Source organism: Neoarius graeffei, chromosome 9, assembly GCF_027579695.1.
Source record: "Neoarius graeffei isolate fNeoGra1 chromosome 9, fNeoGra1.pri, whole genome shotgun sequence".
In the NCBI taxonomy this organism is placed as follows: domain Eukaryota; kingdom Metazoa; phylum Chordata; class Actinopteri; order Siluriformes; family Ariidae; genus Neoarius; species Neoarius graeffei.
In genome coordinates this window covers 68888210-68909270 of record NC_083577.1, presented here as the reverse complement: position 1 = coordinate 68909270, position 21061 = coordinate 68888210, and the positions used below count along the sequence as shown (strand labels likewise).

Sequence of the window (21061 nt, the reverse complement as noted above, 5' to 3'; positions counted from 1 at the left end):
AGCTTTTCCAGCAATGCTCAAGAGTGATATTCCTCTATAGTTATTACAATCTGCTCGTTCCCCTTTGTTCTTGTATAGGGTTATGATGTTAGAATCCTTCATGTCTTGCACAACACCCTCAACCCAGCACTGGCATATAAGTTTGTGGAGTGGCTTAAGAAGAGCAGGTTTTGCACACTGAAGTACTTCTGCAGGGATGCCATCCCGTCCTGGAGATTTTCCCTGCTGAAGGGCGATCGCTTCACTGAGATCATCCTGAGTAGGGACTATGTCCAATTCTGTGAGCTCTGGGATATCAGGGATATTGTTGAGGGCATCGCTGCTGACAGTAGTGATAGTAGCAAAGAGCTCTTGATAGTGCTCTGCCCATCTTACCATTTGCATGGAACAGTCATTGATGATTTTACCGTCTTTTGACTTAATAGGGGCACTTTTGCTGATGGTGGGACCAAATGCCTGCTTGATCCCTTGGTACATGCCATGGATATTTCCTGTCTCTGCACATTGCTGGATTTTCCCACTAAGGTTTTTCCAGTAGGCACTGGCACATCGTCTTGCCTCTCATTGGGCTTCATTTCTTGCTAGTCTGAGTTTCTTTAGGTTCCTCTGACTAGGAATCTGCTTGTATGCATTCAGTGCATCTTTCTTCTTTTGGATGACTGGCTATAAGCCTAAATGTTATTGATCTATATTTGTCCCATGATCTTGTTTCAGATGATGATGATTTACAGATCTATATTCTCTAACATTTTTGCACTAATATTAATTAAAACTAACAATCCCAATGCACCATGTTATCAATGATTTGTGCAAAATACAGACATATGATAAAAGCTAAATTTATTAGATCAACACTGACAGCAGTCAGCACGACTGAATCCTTTATCATCGCTCAAACGTTTAGTTTGAATTAGTTTCATGTATTTAAAATGTTTGCACAAATTGACTATTTAAATGTGGAAACCTGTTGGTGGACTTATCAAAGCTGTCTGTCTTTGACGTAACATCAGCATTCAGCATGGTGCATTTTTCTTTAATAATACTGAGAAAAAAATATTTCTGAATGTATGCATTGTACAAAACTGTTGCAGAGACAATCACTTAAAATGCCTTTGTTGGAATTATTAGTCAACTCTGATAATGTCACTTTTAATACATACATATATACAGTTATGGTCAGAAGTTTACATAGTGACTGGAATGTCATCTTGGATATGAATGTCATGGCAATATTTCTCATCTCATCTCATCTCATTATCTCTAGCCGCTTTATCCTTCTACAGGGTCGCAGGCAAGCTGGAGCCTATCCCAGCTGACTACGGGCGAAAGGCGGGGTACACCCTGGACAAGTCGCCAGGTCATCACAGGGCTGACACACAGACAACCATTCACACTCACATTCACACCTACGGTCAATTTAGAGTCACCAGTTAACCTAACCTGCATGTCTTTGGACTGTGGGGGAAACTGGAGCACCCGGAGGAAACCCACGCGGACACGGAGAGAACATGCAAACTCCACACAGAAAGGCCCTCGCCGACCACAGGGCTCGAACCCAGACCTTCTTGCTGTGAGGCGACAGCGCTAACCACTACACCACCGTGCCGCCCGGCAATATTTGGGCTTTCAGTAATTTCTTTGAACGGTTCTTTTTCTGTGGCAGAATGATTGTACAGCATACAGTACCAGTCAAAAGTTTGGAAACACCTTCAAATTCGATGTTTTTTTCTTTATTTTAATTAACTAAAAGACACTTCGTGTCTTAAAGTAACGACGGACTGTTATTTCTCTTTACTTAGTTGAGTGGTTCTTGACATAATATGGATTACTACAGTTGTCGAACAGGGCTATTTACTGTATTTTTATTATTTACTCTTTACTGGTTGATGGTGTCAAATGCATTAAGAAGGCAAGAAATTCCATTTTTGACAAGACACACCTGTTAATTGAGAAGCATTCCAGATGACTACCCCATGAAGCTGGTTCAGATAATGCCAATAGTGTGCAAAGCTGTTATCAAGGTAAATAGTGACGACTTTGAAGAGTCTAAAAGATGAAACATTTTTTTAAACACTTTTTTGTTTACCACATAATTCCATATGTTATTTCATAGTTTTGATGAGTTCAGTATTATTCTACAATGTAGGAAAAAAAATTAAAAAATAAAAATATTGAATTTGAAGGTGTTTCCAAACTTTTGACTGGTACTGTACATCTTTAATAATAATTTAAAAAAAACACTAGAATTTGGTGCACAAGTTTTAATTTTCTTTGGGTTTTCTGAAATCAACACAGGGTCAAAATTATACATACAGGGTCAAAAATTTACATATGCTCACTTTAGATTATTAATTCAGAGGTACTGAAACTTGCAAAATGTCTTATCATGCCAAGGCCGAGGCCTCTTAACTTCCTGTTAGTGATCATGATTGACTACAGCTGGTAGCTTCTCTGCGCCTTCATAAAAAGGGTTTGTCAGGCATGCCACTGGGGATATCTAAAAAAGTGAATGTCAAGCCAGGGGGTGTGGGGGCAGGCTACGCCCCCACTGGGGTGCAGGGGCAACACCCCGCTGGGGGGTCTGGAGGCCTTTGGCCCCCAGAAGCCAAGACCTTTTCACAGAATTCATAACACATATTTTAAAATTAGAGAAACTTTTAGAATAAAATGCATGCAAACTTTCAAATTACAAGAACATAATTTTTCACACTTTCAAGAAATCTCATGACCACTGATGGGTATTTCATCTGACTGGCTCCACTCCTCTGACTAGTGGAGGGCTACTAAAACTTATTAAAAATGGTAATGATGTTTGATAAGTTTATTTTCAGTAAATATTACTGAAACAGAATAGTGTTTTTGAAAATTAGTTAATACAAAAACACAATGTACATTATTTCATAGCTCGTAACTTTATTATATTGCTGAAAAATTACACATCATAAGTTGGCAGCATGCTTTTTCTTTTTCTTGGGTGGTTCACTGTCTTTAAGAAATGACTGCCTGTCTGATTCAGTCCATTAATCAGCTTGTAAGTTGCACTACTTCTTGCCATGTGAAGTGCATCCAAGGCTTTTTTTTTTTATCTTTAGCTACTTCTTTACACAAGGCTACAAGATCTTCTACATCACTCATGGCCAGAGTTTTCTCTGCAGCAAAAGCGAAGATTAAAGCCTGAAAAAATAAGTTTTAAAAGAAGCTAAAATCACAGTACATATCTGCTAATATCAACATGTACAATATTTAAATTCGAGAAGCATTAAACCACAACATTAACAGTTTCATGCAAAAGCATATCGGCCTATAGCCTATTAGATTCACTAACTGTTCTATTGTGTATTACGAAGACTCACATGTACACTAAGCTACATTTGATTAGTTAAACTTAGCCTGCAGTAGATCTAAATATTTAATAAGTTTTATCTGTATAAAATTATTTAGTGAGGTATTTTCATGATTTTGCAATTGTAAGTAACTCAAAACTAGATCTAAATGTCAAATCAGTAGCATTTCATTCTAAATTTGAAACTTTTCTCTATAATTAGGATATATTATATTCTTTGCATTGTTTGACAGTTAAGAGGAAAGTGCCAAAAACTTCGGCAAAAAGTGGTTTCTTACCTCAGTATGTGCTTTCCTGTCCACAAATGGTGTCAGACGCTTAGACTGTGCAGCTGCAGGCTTTTCCGAGGCCTGTAAGTAAACAGGGCTAATGCCGTATGTCAAATCTTATTTTTGTGCATTTTCCCGGTGACAAGTGAAAAAATTACTCGGCAGCTGATGATTTGACCGCTTTTCATACAGTTTCCGTGCGCGTCCTTTTGTTTTGATATGGTCGACCAGGGCAATGCAACCACGACCAGCATAGTTAGTCTCTGCATCACACAAGACGCACCTGCATTTACCAGCAACGTCAACTTTCCGGTAATATTCACCCACAGTGGTGTCCATTTCTTTATCGTTATAAACAACTTAACGGTTTTGAACACCATTCCCAATTCCATTTCACTCTGCACCCACTATCAACTTCCCTTGCTTGGTTTTCTTCTTTTCAATCAAAAAATTTTGCCATTGTTCAAAATATTCGCTTTCTAACTTCGAAATGCAGTTACTACATTGTAAACAAGCAAGAACGAGCTACAATATATTCACGTCACCGATTGGCTACATTACTAACGCTGGACACATTTTCTTCCAATCACAAACCTCGTTACACACGCATAATTAGAGTCAAGGTCAGGCCTTAAAACACGGAATCGGATGCAAAATAGCAAATATTACATTTGCACATTTACCGCAAGTCAACACCTCTCCCGATTTTAGAGTATTTTGGCATTTCACAAAATTTATTCAAATCCGCAGATTTTCACGGATCTGCAACCAAATAGCATGCATGGTTTGTTTACAGCACTCATTGGCTTGACCAACACACAGTAAAATGGGAAAGTCCAAGGAGCTCAGTGCAGATCTGAGAAAGAGGATCGCAGATATACACAACTCCGGAATGTCTCTTGGAGCCATTTCTGAACAACTGCAAATTCCAAGATCAGTTCAAACAATAGTATCCAAGTTATTGTGAGGTGTAGTCACTTTGCCAAGCCTCTTTGCTTCAAGAAAACCCAAACTGTCACCCTTCGCTGAAAGGAAATTGGTTTGGATGGTCAGGAACAACCTGGGAACCACCATGGCACAGCCCTGCCATGAACTGGAAGCTGATGGATCACTGTCTATAGTTCAGATCACAATGGACTAAGGGCCAATTTATGCTGACAACCCAGTCCTTGCAGATGGCGTCTGCGAAGCCCCCCCCTTCGCAGACGCTCTGTGCGCACCTCCCAAAAATTGTGACCACCGCAGACAGCCTCGCAGACAGCGTCACAGACAAGAGGGCTCTGATTGGTCCACTCTACATCCGCTGTACATGCACTTCCGCTTCCCTACTTCCCCGGTTTGTTTTGTTTTCACGATTGCCATTTTTAAAAACACGAGCGAAGATGGAGCAGCACGAAGAGCGGTTGATCAAGGAAGTGAGGAAGTACGTACATCTATACGACTCCAGTTCTAGTCATTATACCTCGATCAAAGTGCGGACTCGTCCAGTCGCCATTGTTGTTGGTGTTGAATGACCTGTTGCTCAGTAACCGGAGGATAAACACTCCACTAACCACACCCACCAACTACTCCTAGCGACTTCGCGCCCCCTTGCGTTGTGGCAGTGAATAACATCACACACGCCTATACACGGCTATACTCCCCGCTCAACGATAAATTACAACTGTCTGCGAAAAGCTATCTGCGAAAGCCTTGTCGCAAGAGCATGCAGAGGCCTTAAGAGGCTGCTATCCAAGAAATAACTCCGCTCCAAAATTGACAACTTCAAGCTTAACTACGGTTTGAAGCTGACCACACAGACAAAGAAAAAGCCTTCTGGAGGATAGCTGTATGGTCAGATGAGGCAAAGATTGAGTTGTTTGGCCACAATGACCACCATGTACAGAGGGACACTGTACCAGCTGGTGGTGGTGGTAGGATCATCACGCTCTGGGGCTGTTTTGCTGCCAGTGGAACTGGTTCATTGCACAAAGTGGATGGAATAATGAAGGAGGAGGACGACCTCAGAATTCTTCAGCATAAAGCATCAGAAACTTGAACACGACTTGGGAGTTACAACAGGACGATGAACCCAAACACGCATCAGAGCTGGTTGTGGAGGATAAAGCAGGCTAACATTAAGCTTAAAACAAGTCCTGACTTCAACCCTATTGCTAATATATGGACCGGGCTTATAAGTGGAGTCTATGCCAAGAAAAAAAAATTTAAGTGAACTCTACCAATTCTACCATGAAGAGTCGTGAAATATCCAACCAGAATTCTGCCAGAAGCTTATTCATGGCAAATAAAAATGTTTGGTCAAGGTGAATCTTGCAATGAGATATTTTACCCAAATATTAGATGCCCTGTATGTATAATTTTGACCCTGTGTTGATTTCAGAAAACCCAAAGAAAATTAAAACTTGTGCACCAAATTCTAGCGTTTTTTTAATTAAAGATGTATGCTGTACAATCATTCTGCTACAGAAAAAGAACAGTTCAAAGAAATGACTGAAAGCCCAAATATTGCCATGACATTCATATCCAAGATGACATTCCAGTCACTGTATGTAAATTTCTGACCACAACTGTACATACACACCCACCCACATATATTATAAAAATATTTAGTAGTAATTCCACGAAATTGAATCGTACGTGAGCTGATAGCCGACAAGGTGCATGGCACCGAGTTGGCTATAAGCCATGTACGACGAGATTGAGTGGAATAACTGTTTTATTCTATCCACATTCACTGGATTTTGAGAAACAGAGCATTTTTATTTTTTGCAAATTCAGTAAATAAAAACTTTATACAAAAAGTCCAACAAAATCATTTCCGCTTTGAATGTAAACAAACTGGCAAAATGACAGTAGCAATTTGTGAAAAATGCTATAATAATAATAATTCTTGAAAAATAAAAAAAGACATATTCTTATCATCAAATACTTTTATTCCATATTTTGTTGCTTTTTTTTTTTTTTTTTGGGGGGGGGTTGTTTTGAGTCGAGTTTTTATTTCGTCCTCAGTTGGTTCAGCAACACGCGCCGCCATTTTGTTTTTCTCTACTCACGGTATATGAGCTGAGAGCCTAGTCATAGAGTAGCCCAGGGCTTTTCAAAGTGTGGGGCGCGCTTCCCCTAGGGGGCGCCAGAGTTCTTCGGGGGGGGCGCAACGTGAGGAAAAATGAACCAGAATAAGTTACTATTGCGGACATTTAGCGAACTTCAGCTAGCCTTTGCCAGAGACAAAATGGACCGATTTTTAGTACCTAAAGCTACAGTGAGTGAGGAGACAGAGTCTGGGCCAAGCAGAAAAACAGACCCTCCAGGATTTTGCGATGTTGCGATTTGCAAATTCAACCAATCCCCGCGAATTCAGGGCGGTGTTGCAATTGTATCCAATCACCGCAACTTTCCCACAAATTTGACCAATCGTTGGCGTCGTCTTGAGGTGACGTCGACAAATTAACTTCCGCCTTACTTCCGTGTATACGTTCAAGAGAAGCAGCATGTGCGCAGTGTTGCCAGATTGGGCGGTTTCAAGTGCATTTTGGCGGGTTTTGAACATATTTTGGACTGGAAAACATCAGCAGAATTTGGCAACACTGTGTGCGAGTCAGTGTTTATGTAGGCTTAAATTCTGTTACTGAAAGTGTGTTGTGTTTACAGTGAAGGACTGTGTGCACTTTACATTGTTTTTTTACTTAGTACAAGAAATTAATGGATGCCAACACTTTTGCCAAAATGGTATTTTATTTTCCATTGTTTAGGCAGCTTCAGCATCATACTGTGAGATTCTGTTCAAATTGTTTTTTTTTCTTCTATGAAGCCTGAGCCATTTATTTTATTAGTTTATAATTATTGTTTAATTTAGTCTTCAGGAGAGACTGACTGCACACAGTACTAGTATTAATAGTTTTTTTTTTTCTTACATGAAAGCTGAGGCATTTATATTATATTTTAAGGTAACTTCATGTTGTGCTGTGAGGTTCTATGCACTTTAACTTTTGAACCAACAGGTGCATTTGGATAAGTAAAGCCTATTTTTCTGCATTTTTGTAGTCCTGGTAATCTTTTATATTGGTAAAGTTGTTTATAGGACCATTTCTCAGTGTCTTTGTTTTTTAATCAACAGTTTTTCAGTAATAACTTTAATATTTAACATATCACTCAATTTTAATCACAAAAAGAGAAAATCGCAACAATTTCTCGCAACTTTCACTTCCTCCCACAATGTAATCGCAACAAAAACCTAAAAAACACCGCAACTTTCATCGCAATTTTTTGGAAAACCCCCCGCAACATCAGACATTTTAGCCCACAACAATCACAAAAAAGGCCCGCGAAATCCTGGGGGGACTGAAAAAAGAAGGAAGTATGACCACGATTATTTAAAGTTTGGATTTTCATGGACTGGATCTGAAGATGCTCCACTGCCACAGTGTGTTGTCTGCCAAGAGGTGCTAGCTAACGATGCTATGAGATGTTTAAAGGAACAGTCCACCGTACTTCCATAATGAAATATGCTCTTATCTGAATTGAGACGAGCTGCTCCGTACCTCTCCGAGCTTTGCGCGACCTCCCAGTCAGTCAGACGCAGTCAGACGCGCTGTCACTCCTGTTAGCAATGTAGCTAGGCTCAGTATGGCCAATGGTATTTTTTGGGGCTGTAGTTAGATGCGACCAAACTCTTCCGCGTTTTTCCTGTTTACATAGGTTTATATGACCAGTGATATGAAACAAGTTCAGTTACACAAATTGAAACGTGGCGATTTTCTATGCTATGGAAAGTCCGCACTATAATGACAGGCGTACTAACACCTTCTGCGCGCTTCGACAGCGCATTGATATCTGAGCTCCGTATCAATGTGCTGCCGAAGCGCGCAGAAGGTGTTAGTACGCCTGTCATTATAGTGCGGACTTTCCATAGCATAGAAAATCGCCACGTTTCAATTTGTGTAACTGAACTTGTTTCATATCACTGGTCATATAAACCTATGTAAACAGGAAAAACGCGGAAGAGTTTGGTCGCATCTAACTACAGCCCCAAAAAATACCATTGGCCATGCTCAGCCTAGCTACATTGCTAACAGGAGTGACAGCGCGTCTGACTGCGTCTGACTGACTGGGAGGTCGCGCAAAGCTCGGAGAGGTACGGAGCAGCTCGTCTCAATTCAGATAAGAGCATATTTCATTATGGAAGTACGGTGGACTGTTCCTTTAAATATCAGTGATGCTGCTCGACAGAAAAACAGTCCACCATGTAAAAATCTCCAATCAGCTAGAGTACATCTACATGATAGATATTCTAATAAAGTGGCCAGCAACTATCGTACACTGCTGCACTCTATACACTCGTTACAGTGCAGCACACACTATCATCCATCCATCCATCTTCAGTAACCATGTTATCTTGCTCAGTGCTGCAGTGAATCTGGAGCTTATCCAAGAAACACTGGGCATGAAACAGAAATACATCATGAATGGGATGCCCGTCCAATCATTCACCCCTCAGGGCAAGTTACAGCATGTTTTTGGTAAGAGGGAGGAAACTGGAGAACCCAGAGGAAACCATGCAAACATGGCGAGAACATTCAAAACCCCACATAGACATCAAGTCCAGCTCAGGATCAAACCAGTGACTGTAGAACCATGAGGCAGCTACTCCAGAGTAATATTTCACAAACATGTCAGTTTCACTGCTGTGCTCAGAAAGTGCTCCATCACCCAAATAATATCTGATCAATGGCGGTCTTGAGAGCTGATCTCATAAATTGTGCATTGAAACAAAATAGACAAGCTATGGTCAGTAATTACAAACCTCAAAATGCACATATACATGGTTATGCGTAATAATGACAATGTAATACTCATTTCCCGGCTCTCATGACTGGACATGTATTATATATTAGCTGGAACAGTACTGTGTAATAGCCTTGCAAAGAAATGCTATAGAGCAAAGGTGCCTTCAAAAATAAAGAAATTATATTTCTACATTTAAAAAAAATACTATAAATAGCAGTAAACTGTAATAAATGAAACAAAGTCAAGATTTGGTCTGACGAGTCTATGCTTTAAAAATATTGTAGTCTGAGGTATAGTTTGTGCGGTTTTATAAGGAATTGACCTGGTAAGTTTCAGCATCTTGCAGAGACAGCCACAGTTCTTCTCAAGACTTTGTTTCACTCGCTTCTTAAGGCCAATTTATGCTGACAACCCAGTCCTCGCGGATGGCGTCGCAGATGGCGTCTGCGAAGGCCCCCCCCCTTCGCAGACGCTCTGCGTGCACCTCCCAAAAATTGTGACCACCGCAGACAGCCTTGCAGACAGCGTCGCAGACAAGAGGGCTCTGATTGGTCCACTCTACATCCGCTGTACACGCACTTCCGCTTCCCTACTTTCCCGGTTTGTTTTGTTTTCACGACTGCCATTTTTAAAAACACGAGCGAAGATGGAGCAGCACGAAGAGCGGTTGATCGAGGAAGTGAGGAAGTACGTACATCTATACGACTCCAGTTCTAGTCATTATAAGTAACCGGAGGATAAACACTCCACTAACCACACCCACCAACTACTCCTAGCGATTTCACGACTTCGCGCCCCCTTGCGTTGTGGCGGTGAATAACATCGCGCACGCCTATTACTCCCCGCTCAACGATAAATTACAACTGTCTGCGAAAAGCTATCTGCGAAAGCCTTGTTGCAAGAGCATGCAGAGGCCCTTATTTTTGCAGCAAAACCCAAGTCATGTTTGGAAATCTAAAATGGACAGTGGTGGGTTTCCTGATAACGTTGCACTTTAGGGCTAAAGAATGAGTTTAAAGATGCTCTTAAGCAACAAACATTGTCTCTGTATGTAATTTTCCCAAACTCACTCGTAAGGAGTCTTTACAGCAACTCTGCTAAAAGCTTCTTTGCAGCACGCGTCCCCGAAATAGGCATTAGTAGTTGCTAAAGGCATTTGTACTGTAATTGCTAAAAGCATTAGTAAATACTAAATCCAGTCGATGAGGTCACATGGCGTTCATTTTTAACCAAAAACCAATGAAATATTAAGTGTTAAAATATGTTAATATAGGCATTAGTAGTTGCTAAAGGCATTTGTACTGTAATTGCTAAAAGCATTAGTAAATACTAAATCCAGTCGATGAGGTCACATGGCGTTCATTTTTAACCAAAAACCAATGAAATATTAAGTGTTAAAATATGTTAATATAGGCATTAGTAGTTGCTAAAGGCATTCGTACTGTAATTGCTAAAAGCATTAGTAAATACTAAATCCAGTCGATGAGGTCACATGGCGTTCATTTTTAACCACAAACCAATGAAATATTAAGTGTTAAAATATGTTAATATGTTGTGTCATTAAGCATCACATATATAATGTAGTAATTAATAACTGAAATTATTTTACATTTTTTGGACAATAACATTTTTTATTCTAAGTGTGTTTATTTGTATGTGTGTGTGTGTGTGTGTATATATCACACACACACAAAATGTTAGAGGTGCAGAAATTTGTCTCATTTCTGACACTAAATAGAATATTCACTTGTTAAATTTAATTTAGAGTTAAATTTGATTAAAATGTGGCGATATCAATGTGACATTACGATATCCATACGTAATTCCATAACACGTTGAAATATATTCATAATGTTTTGCATATTTATTTAATAACTCAATGTACTTGCAAGGTACAAGAAAAATAATTGAATACCAGCAGCAGATTCAACACCAGTTTCTGCTCATTGATTGCGAGAGTCCCTCGGAGGCGCATACGCATTCTAATGTGCATTCTGTGTATTTGGCTGTGAGAAGACGCTCTTTGTTGTGAAAAAGTGATCCAGGTACATCATAAGTTAACAGCGAACTAAAGGGCTACTTTGGCTACGATGTTGTTCGGGAAAACCATGTCAGCTTAAAGCATATACGCAGAGCCATGGACTCACTCGTTTATAAACGCCTTGAGACCTCAAGAATGGCACAGGAATAGTTTTAAGCATTAACAATAAATCTAAAATAGTAATTTTTACGATTAAAGTGATTTATATAGGTAGCAGTCTGAGTGAATGACCTTGACAGCCGTAACGTCGCAACAGGAAGTCTATCGGTCTCCTCGCCATTTCCGCTATACTAAAACACAGAGCTGACTGCAACTCCGATCCTCCATTTTGAGCTAATTTATCGCCATGCCACGTAGATGTGTTGCTGGCGGGTGCAGCAACACAACAGAAGGCGGATTTACGTTGCATTCATGGCCCAAGAATGTTCAAACTGCAAAGATTTAGACACGTTTTGTGAGTTGTTCACGGGCACATTGGGCGCCTACGAAGTGGTCTCTCCTCTGCTCTGCACGTTTTACTGAAGACTCGTATGAAACCTCTGATCTGTTGAGGAGCGTTGGCTATAAGCCCGTATTGAAAGAGGGTGCAGTACCAACAATTAAAGAAAAATAAAACAAGGAAAGTATTTATTTTATTTTTTTAAAGTGAGTTCAGTTGCACCAGTCCTCCCGGAGCTTGAGCCGAAGGTTGTTGCTAAAACCCGGGACGGGACGGGACATATCACTCGGGCAGTGACCTCCCCGCGGTTGTTGCTAAACCCGGTGACGTCCCGTTCCATCCCGGGTTTTAGTAATTGCCTGAGCCGAGCAGTAATGGTGGAGTACACAGCATGGAAAGAATGAGTGGAGCAGCCGTCTGATTTCTCCACTGGATATTGCTGCCATCTCGCTCTTACATGGAAGAAGCGAATAAACGGAGAACTGAACGAGCAACTGAAAGTCAGATTGTTTCAATACAATCGGCCACAAGATCGGCCTTCAAGAAGCGAGAACACAGACGGGTAAGCTCCGACTCTCATTTGGATACAAAACAACAAAAACACCACGTTGTTTACCTGCATTTAGATTAATACATGTAACTTGTATTGTGTGTTTAAGTTACCGGTATAAGATTATTTAATTTGCTTCAGAATGTGATTGTCTCAGTTCATCTAATTATTTAATTAGCCTTTTACGTTTTATCAGTGAAAATGCATGCATGTACATGTACGTTGCATAAGTTATAACACCTACCGGTATCCTGTTTTAATGAGAGTCAACCCACAATCAATGAAGTCAAATCAGTCTTAGTTGAGCAAGTCGGTAACGGTATTTCTTACTTTCACCAGAAATTTTTATTTATATGACTTTGGTCTGTAGCTGTCAAAGGCCTCGGCTTTAAAACCGGTTACCGCTGTGACGTCATGCACTCAGGGCTGGCTGTCTCAGCGGGGCAGCTCGAATGCCAACTTTGTAGTCGATTTTAACTCTCAAAAATAGATATTTTTTAATTCCCATTTATGCAGCATACAAGAGTCAAGGATGGAGATACTATCCACTCAGAAATGTGTTTAAAAATAAAGGTTCTGCGTATCTCCTTTAAGGTCCATTCATCCATTTTCTCTACCGCTTATCCATCAGGGTCACAGGGAAGCTGGAGGCAATCCTGACTGATTTCAGGTGAGAGGTACTGTACACACTGGACAGGCTGCCAATCTATCACTGAGCTAACACAGAGATGAACAAACACACTCGAATATGAGGTTTGAGGCGACAGTGCTAACCACTTCACTGACATGCTGCCCCAAATTTCAGATATAATCAGTGGGATTTAATATTGTACAGGGAGACCCCAATGGATTTCAAGTCCATCACTTTAACCAGTTGACCAAGACTACGGAGACGTGAAGGTGATGAGTAAATTTCTATGCAAGTTGTTTTTGAGTCTTTCAAAGAGACGATCATCTTGAAATTCCGATATGATCTCAGGGTTGGCTGGCTCAGCGGGGCAGCTCGAATGCCAACTTTGTGGTCGATTTTAACTCTCAAAAAAAAAAAAATGTATCCCCATTTATGCAGCATACAAGAGTCAAGGATGGAGATACTATCCACTCAGAAATGTATTTAAAAATAAAGGTTTAATGATGGAAATTTATTTAAAAATCTGCTTTAACGATGGATCTTCAGAGTTAGTTAAAGACGCTCTTAGAGTTAAGAGGCTTTTGGGAAACCCACCCCAGATTGGTTCGAGCTGCCAGGAAGGATATAGCAACTCTTTACAACCGTGGTGAGCAGAAAAGCATCTCAGCAGAAGACCACACTGGGTTCCACTCCTACCAGCCAAGAACGGGAATCATACTTGCCAACCCTCCCGATTTCGGCGGGAGGCTCCCGATTTTAGCCTCCGGCTCCCGATCGTATTTGTTAAAAACTGGATAATCTCCCGGTTTTGGGAAATCCCTACCGCCAAGTTAAAAATACTCCCGATTATGTCCAATCAGAATCGTATGAGAAACACTGCTGACGTCAACTGATTTTTAACCAATCAACGACCAGAACGACAGTCACTTCCGTAATGTAGGATTCACCCAGGCTGTCCAACATTTTTTACAAGCAGTCATTCATCATGGACACTAAACCCAATACCAAACGGCAAAAAGATGAGTGTAAATACCAGGTTGCATTGGAGAATGAATTTCCATGGATAAGCAAATGTTCGACCAGCCAGACGAACGCATTTTGCAAGGTAAGACTACAAAGCGATTCATTTCATCTCATCTCATCTCATTATCTCTAGCCGCTTTATCCTTCTACAGGGTCGCAGGCAAGCTGGAGCCTATCCCAGCTGACTACGGGCGAAAGGCGGGGTACACCCTGGACAAGTCGCCAGGTCATCACAGGGCTGACACATAGACACAGACAACCATTCACACTCACATTCACACCTACGGTCAATTTAGAGTCACCAGTTAACCTAACCTGCATGTCTTTGGACTGTGGGGGAAACCGGAGCACCCGGAGGAAACCCACGCGGACACGGGGAGAACATGCAAACTCCACACAGAAAGGCCCTCGCCGGCCCCGGGGCTCGAACCCAGGACCTTCTTGCTGTGAGGCGACAGCGCTAACCACTACACCACCTTGCCGCCAGCGATTCATTTATCCCAATTATTCAATTGCGATTCAATTATCCCAATCTTATGGTGGGGTAAAAGCAGATAAATTACATATTCTTCAAAACTACAAGAGGTCATTCACACCCTTTTATGTAAATTCTTAATGTTATCTTATTTTTTAATTAAAAATAGTTGATCATTTGTACATGTAACAAGTACTTATGAGACATTGAAATTAACTTAAGATTTATATTATGTTTTGTATTTTTTGTAGTAGGAAGTATAATTAAATTGCATATACAGTAGGATCTGCACCTCTGTATAAACGAAATATATTTATCATATTGAAATGTTTTTAACTCTTGAGAATTTCTTTTTGCAGTTGTGTCGCAGAAATTTTAGTATCAGCCATGGTGGAAAAAATGATGCCAAAAATGATACCATTTCAGAAACAAACTGTACAACTTCTAAAGTGTTTAGTGAAATTTTGCATGACAGAGAATTTGTTTGATGAGTGTATTTGAATAGTGCGGTAGTGTCTTAGTGCTATTTTGAATTTATGCTTGAAAGTTTTAAGTGAAAGTTTACAAGTGAAATGATAAACATTCTTCTAAAGCATCACTTGTGTTATTTTCTGTTGGTCTCTGTATGTAGACAATATTCAGGCATGAGATTTTTCAGCTAAAAATCTGATTTAAGACTTCCCTTTCATTGTTATTCTATGGAGCACTTGCATGTGACGTCACAGTCGATCCAGATTGTGACAGACGCCATCGTGTCGGTCAAACGCCATATTCCGCCTTCTACTTCTACTTTTACTTCTACCTTTTCTTCTGGAAAACCCTACTATATACAATTCTACTACAACGGCTGCGGCTACAAGCTCTCCCTACCTGTGCACGTTTATGTTTTTTGTGTGTATTTTTGCGTGTTGTTTGTCTGTACCGGACTTCAATATCCACTACAACCGTATGGACTTACTGGACATTGGTTTCCAGCAGAAAATGACGGTTTGTAGCGATTTCCATCGCATGCACAACATTCCGGACGAGAAAAAAAAAAAAAACATTCCAGACGAGACAGCGAGACCAGCGGGGTCTCCGTGGATTGTTATTGGAAGCAAAGCGAAGGAGGCGGTGCCGGGAGCCGAAGCAAAAGCGAGGCTACAGGCAGAGCCGGCCTGTTGACTAAGCTCAGAAAACAGCTACTCAAACCTCCACTGCCAAGCCTCTACCTCTCCAACGCCAGATCCATGTAAACAAGACGGACGATTTGGAATTACCTTATTCTATTCTATAATCGGCTGGTCAGTGCTATACTCAATACTTAAGTGACTTACCCATCCAATGAGGATTATTTTCTTGTTTACAAGATGCCACATCTGAGTCGCTGACAAATCCTGAATTTCTGTAAAGATAACTGTCCAGAGATTTATAAGCACGCAGTGCTTCACCACTGAACAGCGAGGGAAAGTTAATGAGGTAATCATACACGTCCGGGTATTCCGCTGGCAGTTCAAAATCCGGTCATGAAAACTCCGTCCGGAAAGCCATAAGGGTCACAAATCTGTAGATCGTTTATTTTAGACATATATCTAGTCATCTGTTCATTAGAAAAATGAGCCGTGTAGTCCGTCGGTTGAAATTGATCCATTCTGTACACGAGTGCAGCAGTATTCAGCGGTGTTTTTGACTGACAAGATGGGGGTTGTGTACTTTCCGGTCATGTGACTGCAAGATCTCTATTAATGTTCAAGACAAGAGTATTATTTCAGATTTTTTACGCTGAACTCTCTCATGCCTGATACATGAATCCCATAACCTAGAGTAACTGATAGAACAATATCAACAATTCAAAAAATCTTTAATTGTATAAATTTCAAATGGGTTGCAATTAATTGTGATCCACTGTTTTCATCGTTTCAACCGTGCATCATACCCTCGTCCAATTGAAAATGTCGTTCACGCACTTTTCATCCCCCATGAGAATTTTGGAAAGTTGGCAAGTATGGGGAATCTTAGAATCAAGAATAAGTTCCTATTAAAGTGGCCAGTGTGTGTGAGAGAGATAGTTAGTTATGGCTGGGTTCTTGCCCAAACTGATAATCACATCATCAGTTTTTCTCTGGCTAATCAGACACAAGGTACGCCACCACACTTGCCCGAGCAGTTGGGGTTAGGTGCCTTGTTCAAGGGCACTTGAGCCAGTCCTGCTGGTTCAGGGAATCAAACCAGCAACCTATTGGTCCCAAAGCTGTTTCTCTAACCATTTGGCCATATATATATATATATATATACACACACACACAGCCCAAAATTATTCATACCCCTGGCAAATTTTGACTTAAAGTTACTTTTATTCAACCAGCAAGTTTTTTCTTGATTGGAAATGACACAGGCGTCTCCCAGAAGATAATAAGACGACGTACAAGAGGCATCATTGTGGTAAAAAATATTTCTCAGCTTTTATTTACATTTGAACAAAAAGTGGCATGTCCAAAATTATTCATACCCTTCTCAATAATCAATAGAAAAGCCTTTATTGGCTATTACAGCAATCAAACACTTCCTATAATTGCTGACCAGCTTTTTGCATGTCTCCACTGGTATTTTTGCCCATTCATCTTTAGCGATGAGCTCCAACTCTTTCAGGCTGGAGGGTCTCCTTGCCATCACCTTGATCTTTAGCTCCCTCCACAGATTCTCAATTGGATTTAAGTCAGGACTCTGGCTGGGCCACTGCAAAACGTTCATGTTTTTGGCCGCTAACCATTTCTTCACTACTTTTGCTGTGTGTTTTGGGTCATTGTCGTGCTGAAATCTCCACTGGTGCCCAAGGCCAAGTTTCTCTGCAGACTGCCTGATGTTGAGAATCCTGATGTACTGGTCTTTTTTCATGGTGCCATTGACTGTGATTAGGTTCCCTGGTCCATTGGCTGAAAAACATCCCCAAAGCATTAGGTTCCCACCACCATGTTTGACAGTGGGGATGGTGTTCTTAGGGTTGAAGGCTTCTTTTTTACACCAAATGAAGGATACATCATTGTGGCCAAACAGTTCAATTTTTGTTTCATCTGACCATAAAACAGAAAACCAGAAGTCATCTTCTTTGTCCAGATAAGCATTTGCAAAGGCCAAGCAGGCTTTTGTGTGCCTTATCTGGAGAAGTGGCGTCCTCCTTGGTCTATGTCTGTGGAACGCAGCAGTGTGCAGTGTCCGTTGGACTGTCTGCCTTGAGATCTTGCCACCAGCAGAGCCCAGATTCACCAGGATGGCCTTGGTGGTGATCCTTGGATTCTTTTTCACCTCTCTCACTGTACTACTGGCCAGCACAGGTGTCACTTTTGGCTTCCGACCACGTCCTCGAAGATTTTCCACAGTACAGAATATCTTGTATTTTTTAATAATACTTTGCACTGCGGCCACTGGAACTTGAAAACATTTAGATATGGCCTTATAGCCCTTTCCTGACTTGCGAGCAGCCACAATGCACAACCGCAGGTCCCCAGTGAACTCCTTTGTCTTAGCCATGACTGTCCACAAACCAACTGTAGACAGCTGCTGTTTTTCACCTGTTGAGTTGATTAAACAGACCCTCCAGGATTTTGCGATGTTGCGATTTGCAACTTCAATGCAAATTCAACCAATCCCCGTGAATTCAGGGCAGTGTTGCAATTATATCCAATCACCGCAACTTTCCCGCAAATTTGACCAATTGTTGGCGCCGTCTTGAGGTGACGTCGACAAACTACCTTCCGCCTTACTTCCAGTGTTGCCAGACTGGGCGGTTTCCTGCCTAATTGGGTGGTTTCAAGTGCATTTTGGCGGGTTATGAACATATTTTGGCCTGGAAAACGGCAGCAGTATCTGGCAACTCTGCTTACTTCCGTGTTTCCGTTCAAGAGAAGCAGCATGTGCGAGTCAGTGTTTATATAGGCTTAAATTCTGTTACTGAAAGTGTGTTATGTTTACAGAGAAGGACTGTATGCACTTTACATTACATTATTTTTTACTTAATACAAGAAATTAATGGATGCCAACATTTTTGCCAAAATGGTATTTTATTTTCCATTGTTTAGGCAGCTTCAGCGTCATACTGTGAGATTCTGTTCAAATTATTATTTTTTTCTTCTATGAAGCCTGAGCCATTTATTGTATTAGTTTATAATTATTGCTTAATTTAGTCTTCAGGAGAGACTGCCTGCACACAGTACTAGTATTAATAGTTTTTTTTTTCTTACATGAAAGCTGAGGCATTTATATTATATTTTAAGGTAACTTGATCTTGTGCTGTGAGGTTCTGTGCACTTTAACTTTGGAACCAACAGGTGCATTTGGATAAGTAAAGCCTATTTTTCTGCATTTTTGTAGTCCTGGTAATCTTTTATATTGGTAAAGTTCTTTATAGGACCATTTCTCAGTGTCTTTGTTTTAATCAATAGTTTTTCAGTAATAACTTAGTATTTAACATATCACTCAATTTTAATCAGAAAAAGAGAAAATCGCAAGAATTTCTCGCAACTTTCACTTCCTCCCGCAATGTAATCGTGACAAAAACCTAAAAAACACTGCAACTTTCATCGCAATTTTTTGGAAAACCCCCCGCAACATCAGACATTTTAGCCCGCAACAATCACAAAAAAAGCCCACGAAATCCTGGGGGGACTGATTAAAAGAGCTGTTCCCAATTAATCAGGGTCATTAGGATGCTTTAGAACAGCTTGGACTATTTGGAATGGTATAGAACTTTGGATTTTCCCATAGACTGTAGTTTGCAAAGGGTATGAATAATGATGCCCCGGCGGCACGGTGGTGTAGTGGTTAGCGCTGTCGCCTCACAGCAAGAAGGTCCGGGTTCGAGACCCGTGGCCGGTGAGGGCCTTTCTGTGCGGAGTTTGCATGTTCTCCCCGTGTCCGCGTGGGTTTCCTCCGAGTGCTCCGGTTTCCCCCACAGTCCAAAGACATGCAGGTTAGGTTAACTGGTGACTCTGAATTGACCGTAGGTGTGAATGTGAGTGTGAATGGTTGTCTGTGTCTATGTGTCAGCCCTGTGATGACCTGGCGACTTGTCCAGGGTGTACCCCGCCTTTCGCCCGTAGTCAGCTGGGATACGCTCCAGCTTGCCTGCGACCCTGTAGAACAGGATAAAGCGGCTAGAGATAATGAGCGGAGATGAGATGATGCCTCTTGTACATCGTCTTATTATCTTCTGGGAGACACCTGTGTCATTTCCGGTCAAAAAAAAACTTTGCTGGTTGAATAAAAGTAACTTTAAGGCAAAATTTGCCAGGGGTATGAATAATTTCAGGCTCGACTCCCTCTCTCTATATATATAAATATAGGGCGGCACAGTGGTGTAGTGGTTAGCGCTGTCGCCTCACAGCAAGAAGATCCGGGTTCGAGCCTCATGGCCGGCGAGGGCCTTTCTGTGCGGAGTTTGCATGTTCTCCCCGTGTCCGCGTGGGTTTCCTCCGGGTGCTCCGGTTTCCTCCACAGGTTGTCTGTGCCTATGTGTCAGCCCTGTGATGACCTGGCGACTTGTCCAGGGTGTACCCCGCCTTTCGCCCGTAGTCAGCTGGGATAGGCTCCAGCTTGCCTGCGACCCTGTAGAACAGGATAAAGCGGCTAGAGATAATGAGATGATATATATATAAAGTTTTACCTCTTCTGGCCCTCCATCAGTGTTTCCACTCCACTGGCATCCTCTTCACACACTTCTGGCCTTCTTCATCTCCTCATGAACATGGCTGGTGTGATAAAAGTCAGTTAGTTGCTGAGATCTAATCACTAAATCTGTGTTTACTGTCGTTATAATAAACGTTATAATAAATCAGCAGTGCGCGCACACGTAGTAATCAAATAAGAAAACAAATGTAATAATAATAATAATGTCACACAGATCCTGCTGGGTTTCTCAGGGTGTAACATTTCAGCAACTGAGTTCAACTTTTCCTCAGAGAACAGAAAGTAAGTCCTGTACGTCGAACTCGGTTTTCTTTCGATACTTACACAACTTCATCACAAGCCCACCGCTATTCCGCTCCTTAAACCGACACATTTTAAAACATAAATATTCCGCATTTAAGAATACTCTGTTTTTCAGAAGCAAACAAATCAAAGTTAACACAAACTTGTCGGGCGAGAAGGCTCTGACAGCGCTGTGTTTGTTTTACAGACCAAGCCTGTGATAAATTTTACTACACAGTACCGCACTAGATAGTATGAATAAACATCACACCCCTTTAGCCAACAGTAGCATACTACAGGACTTTAACACACTATCTAGTATGGGAGTGTGCTGGGTGAAGGCAGCCACGGAAAGCACCGAGGGACAAAAGGGTTCAAATTTGATTAAAGCGTTTGATTAATCAACTGTAAGTATTGTTGGTTGGCATCTCCCATAACCCGGTATGGAACAGTACCATCACGTAATTTAATGCGGTGTCACATATTTTCGCGACCTGAGGGCAGGCGACTTCATCCCCGCAGACCTGGAGACGGCGGCCTCGGACCTCGGTCCACCACCA

General features: G+C 41.2%; 1 protein-coding gene across 2 annotated transcripts in view; it reads right to left on the bottom strand.

Moving 5' to 3' along the window:
- als2a (alsin Rho guanine nucleotide exchange factor ALS2 a) overlaps positions 1–20760 on the bottom strand; it is a 101267-nt gene extending 80507 nt beyond the window's left edge. For both annotated transcript variants that reach the window (XM_060930152.1, XM_060930153.1), the window contains exons 1-2: positions 20544–20760; positions 20197–20281 (exon numbers count right to left, since the gene is read on the bottom strand). In XM_060930152.1, coding sequence (XP_060786135.1) covers positions 20197–20213 — 17 coding nt within the window. In that variant the 5' untranslated portion in view covers positions 20214–20281; positions 20544–20760. The remainder of the gene's footprint in view (positions 1–20196; positions 20282–20543) is intronic.
- Positions 20761–21061: the final 301 nt, after the last annotated feature.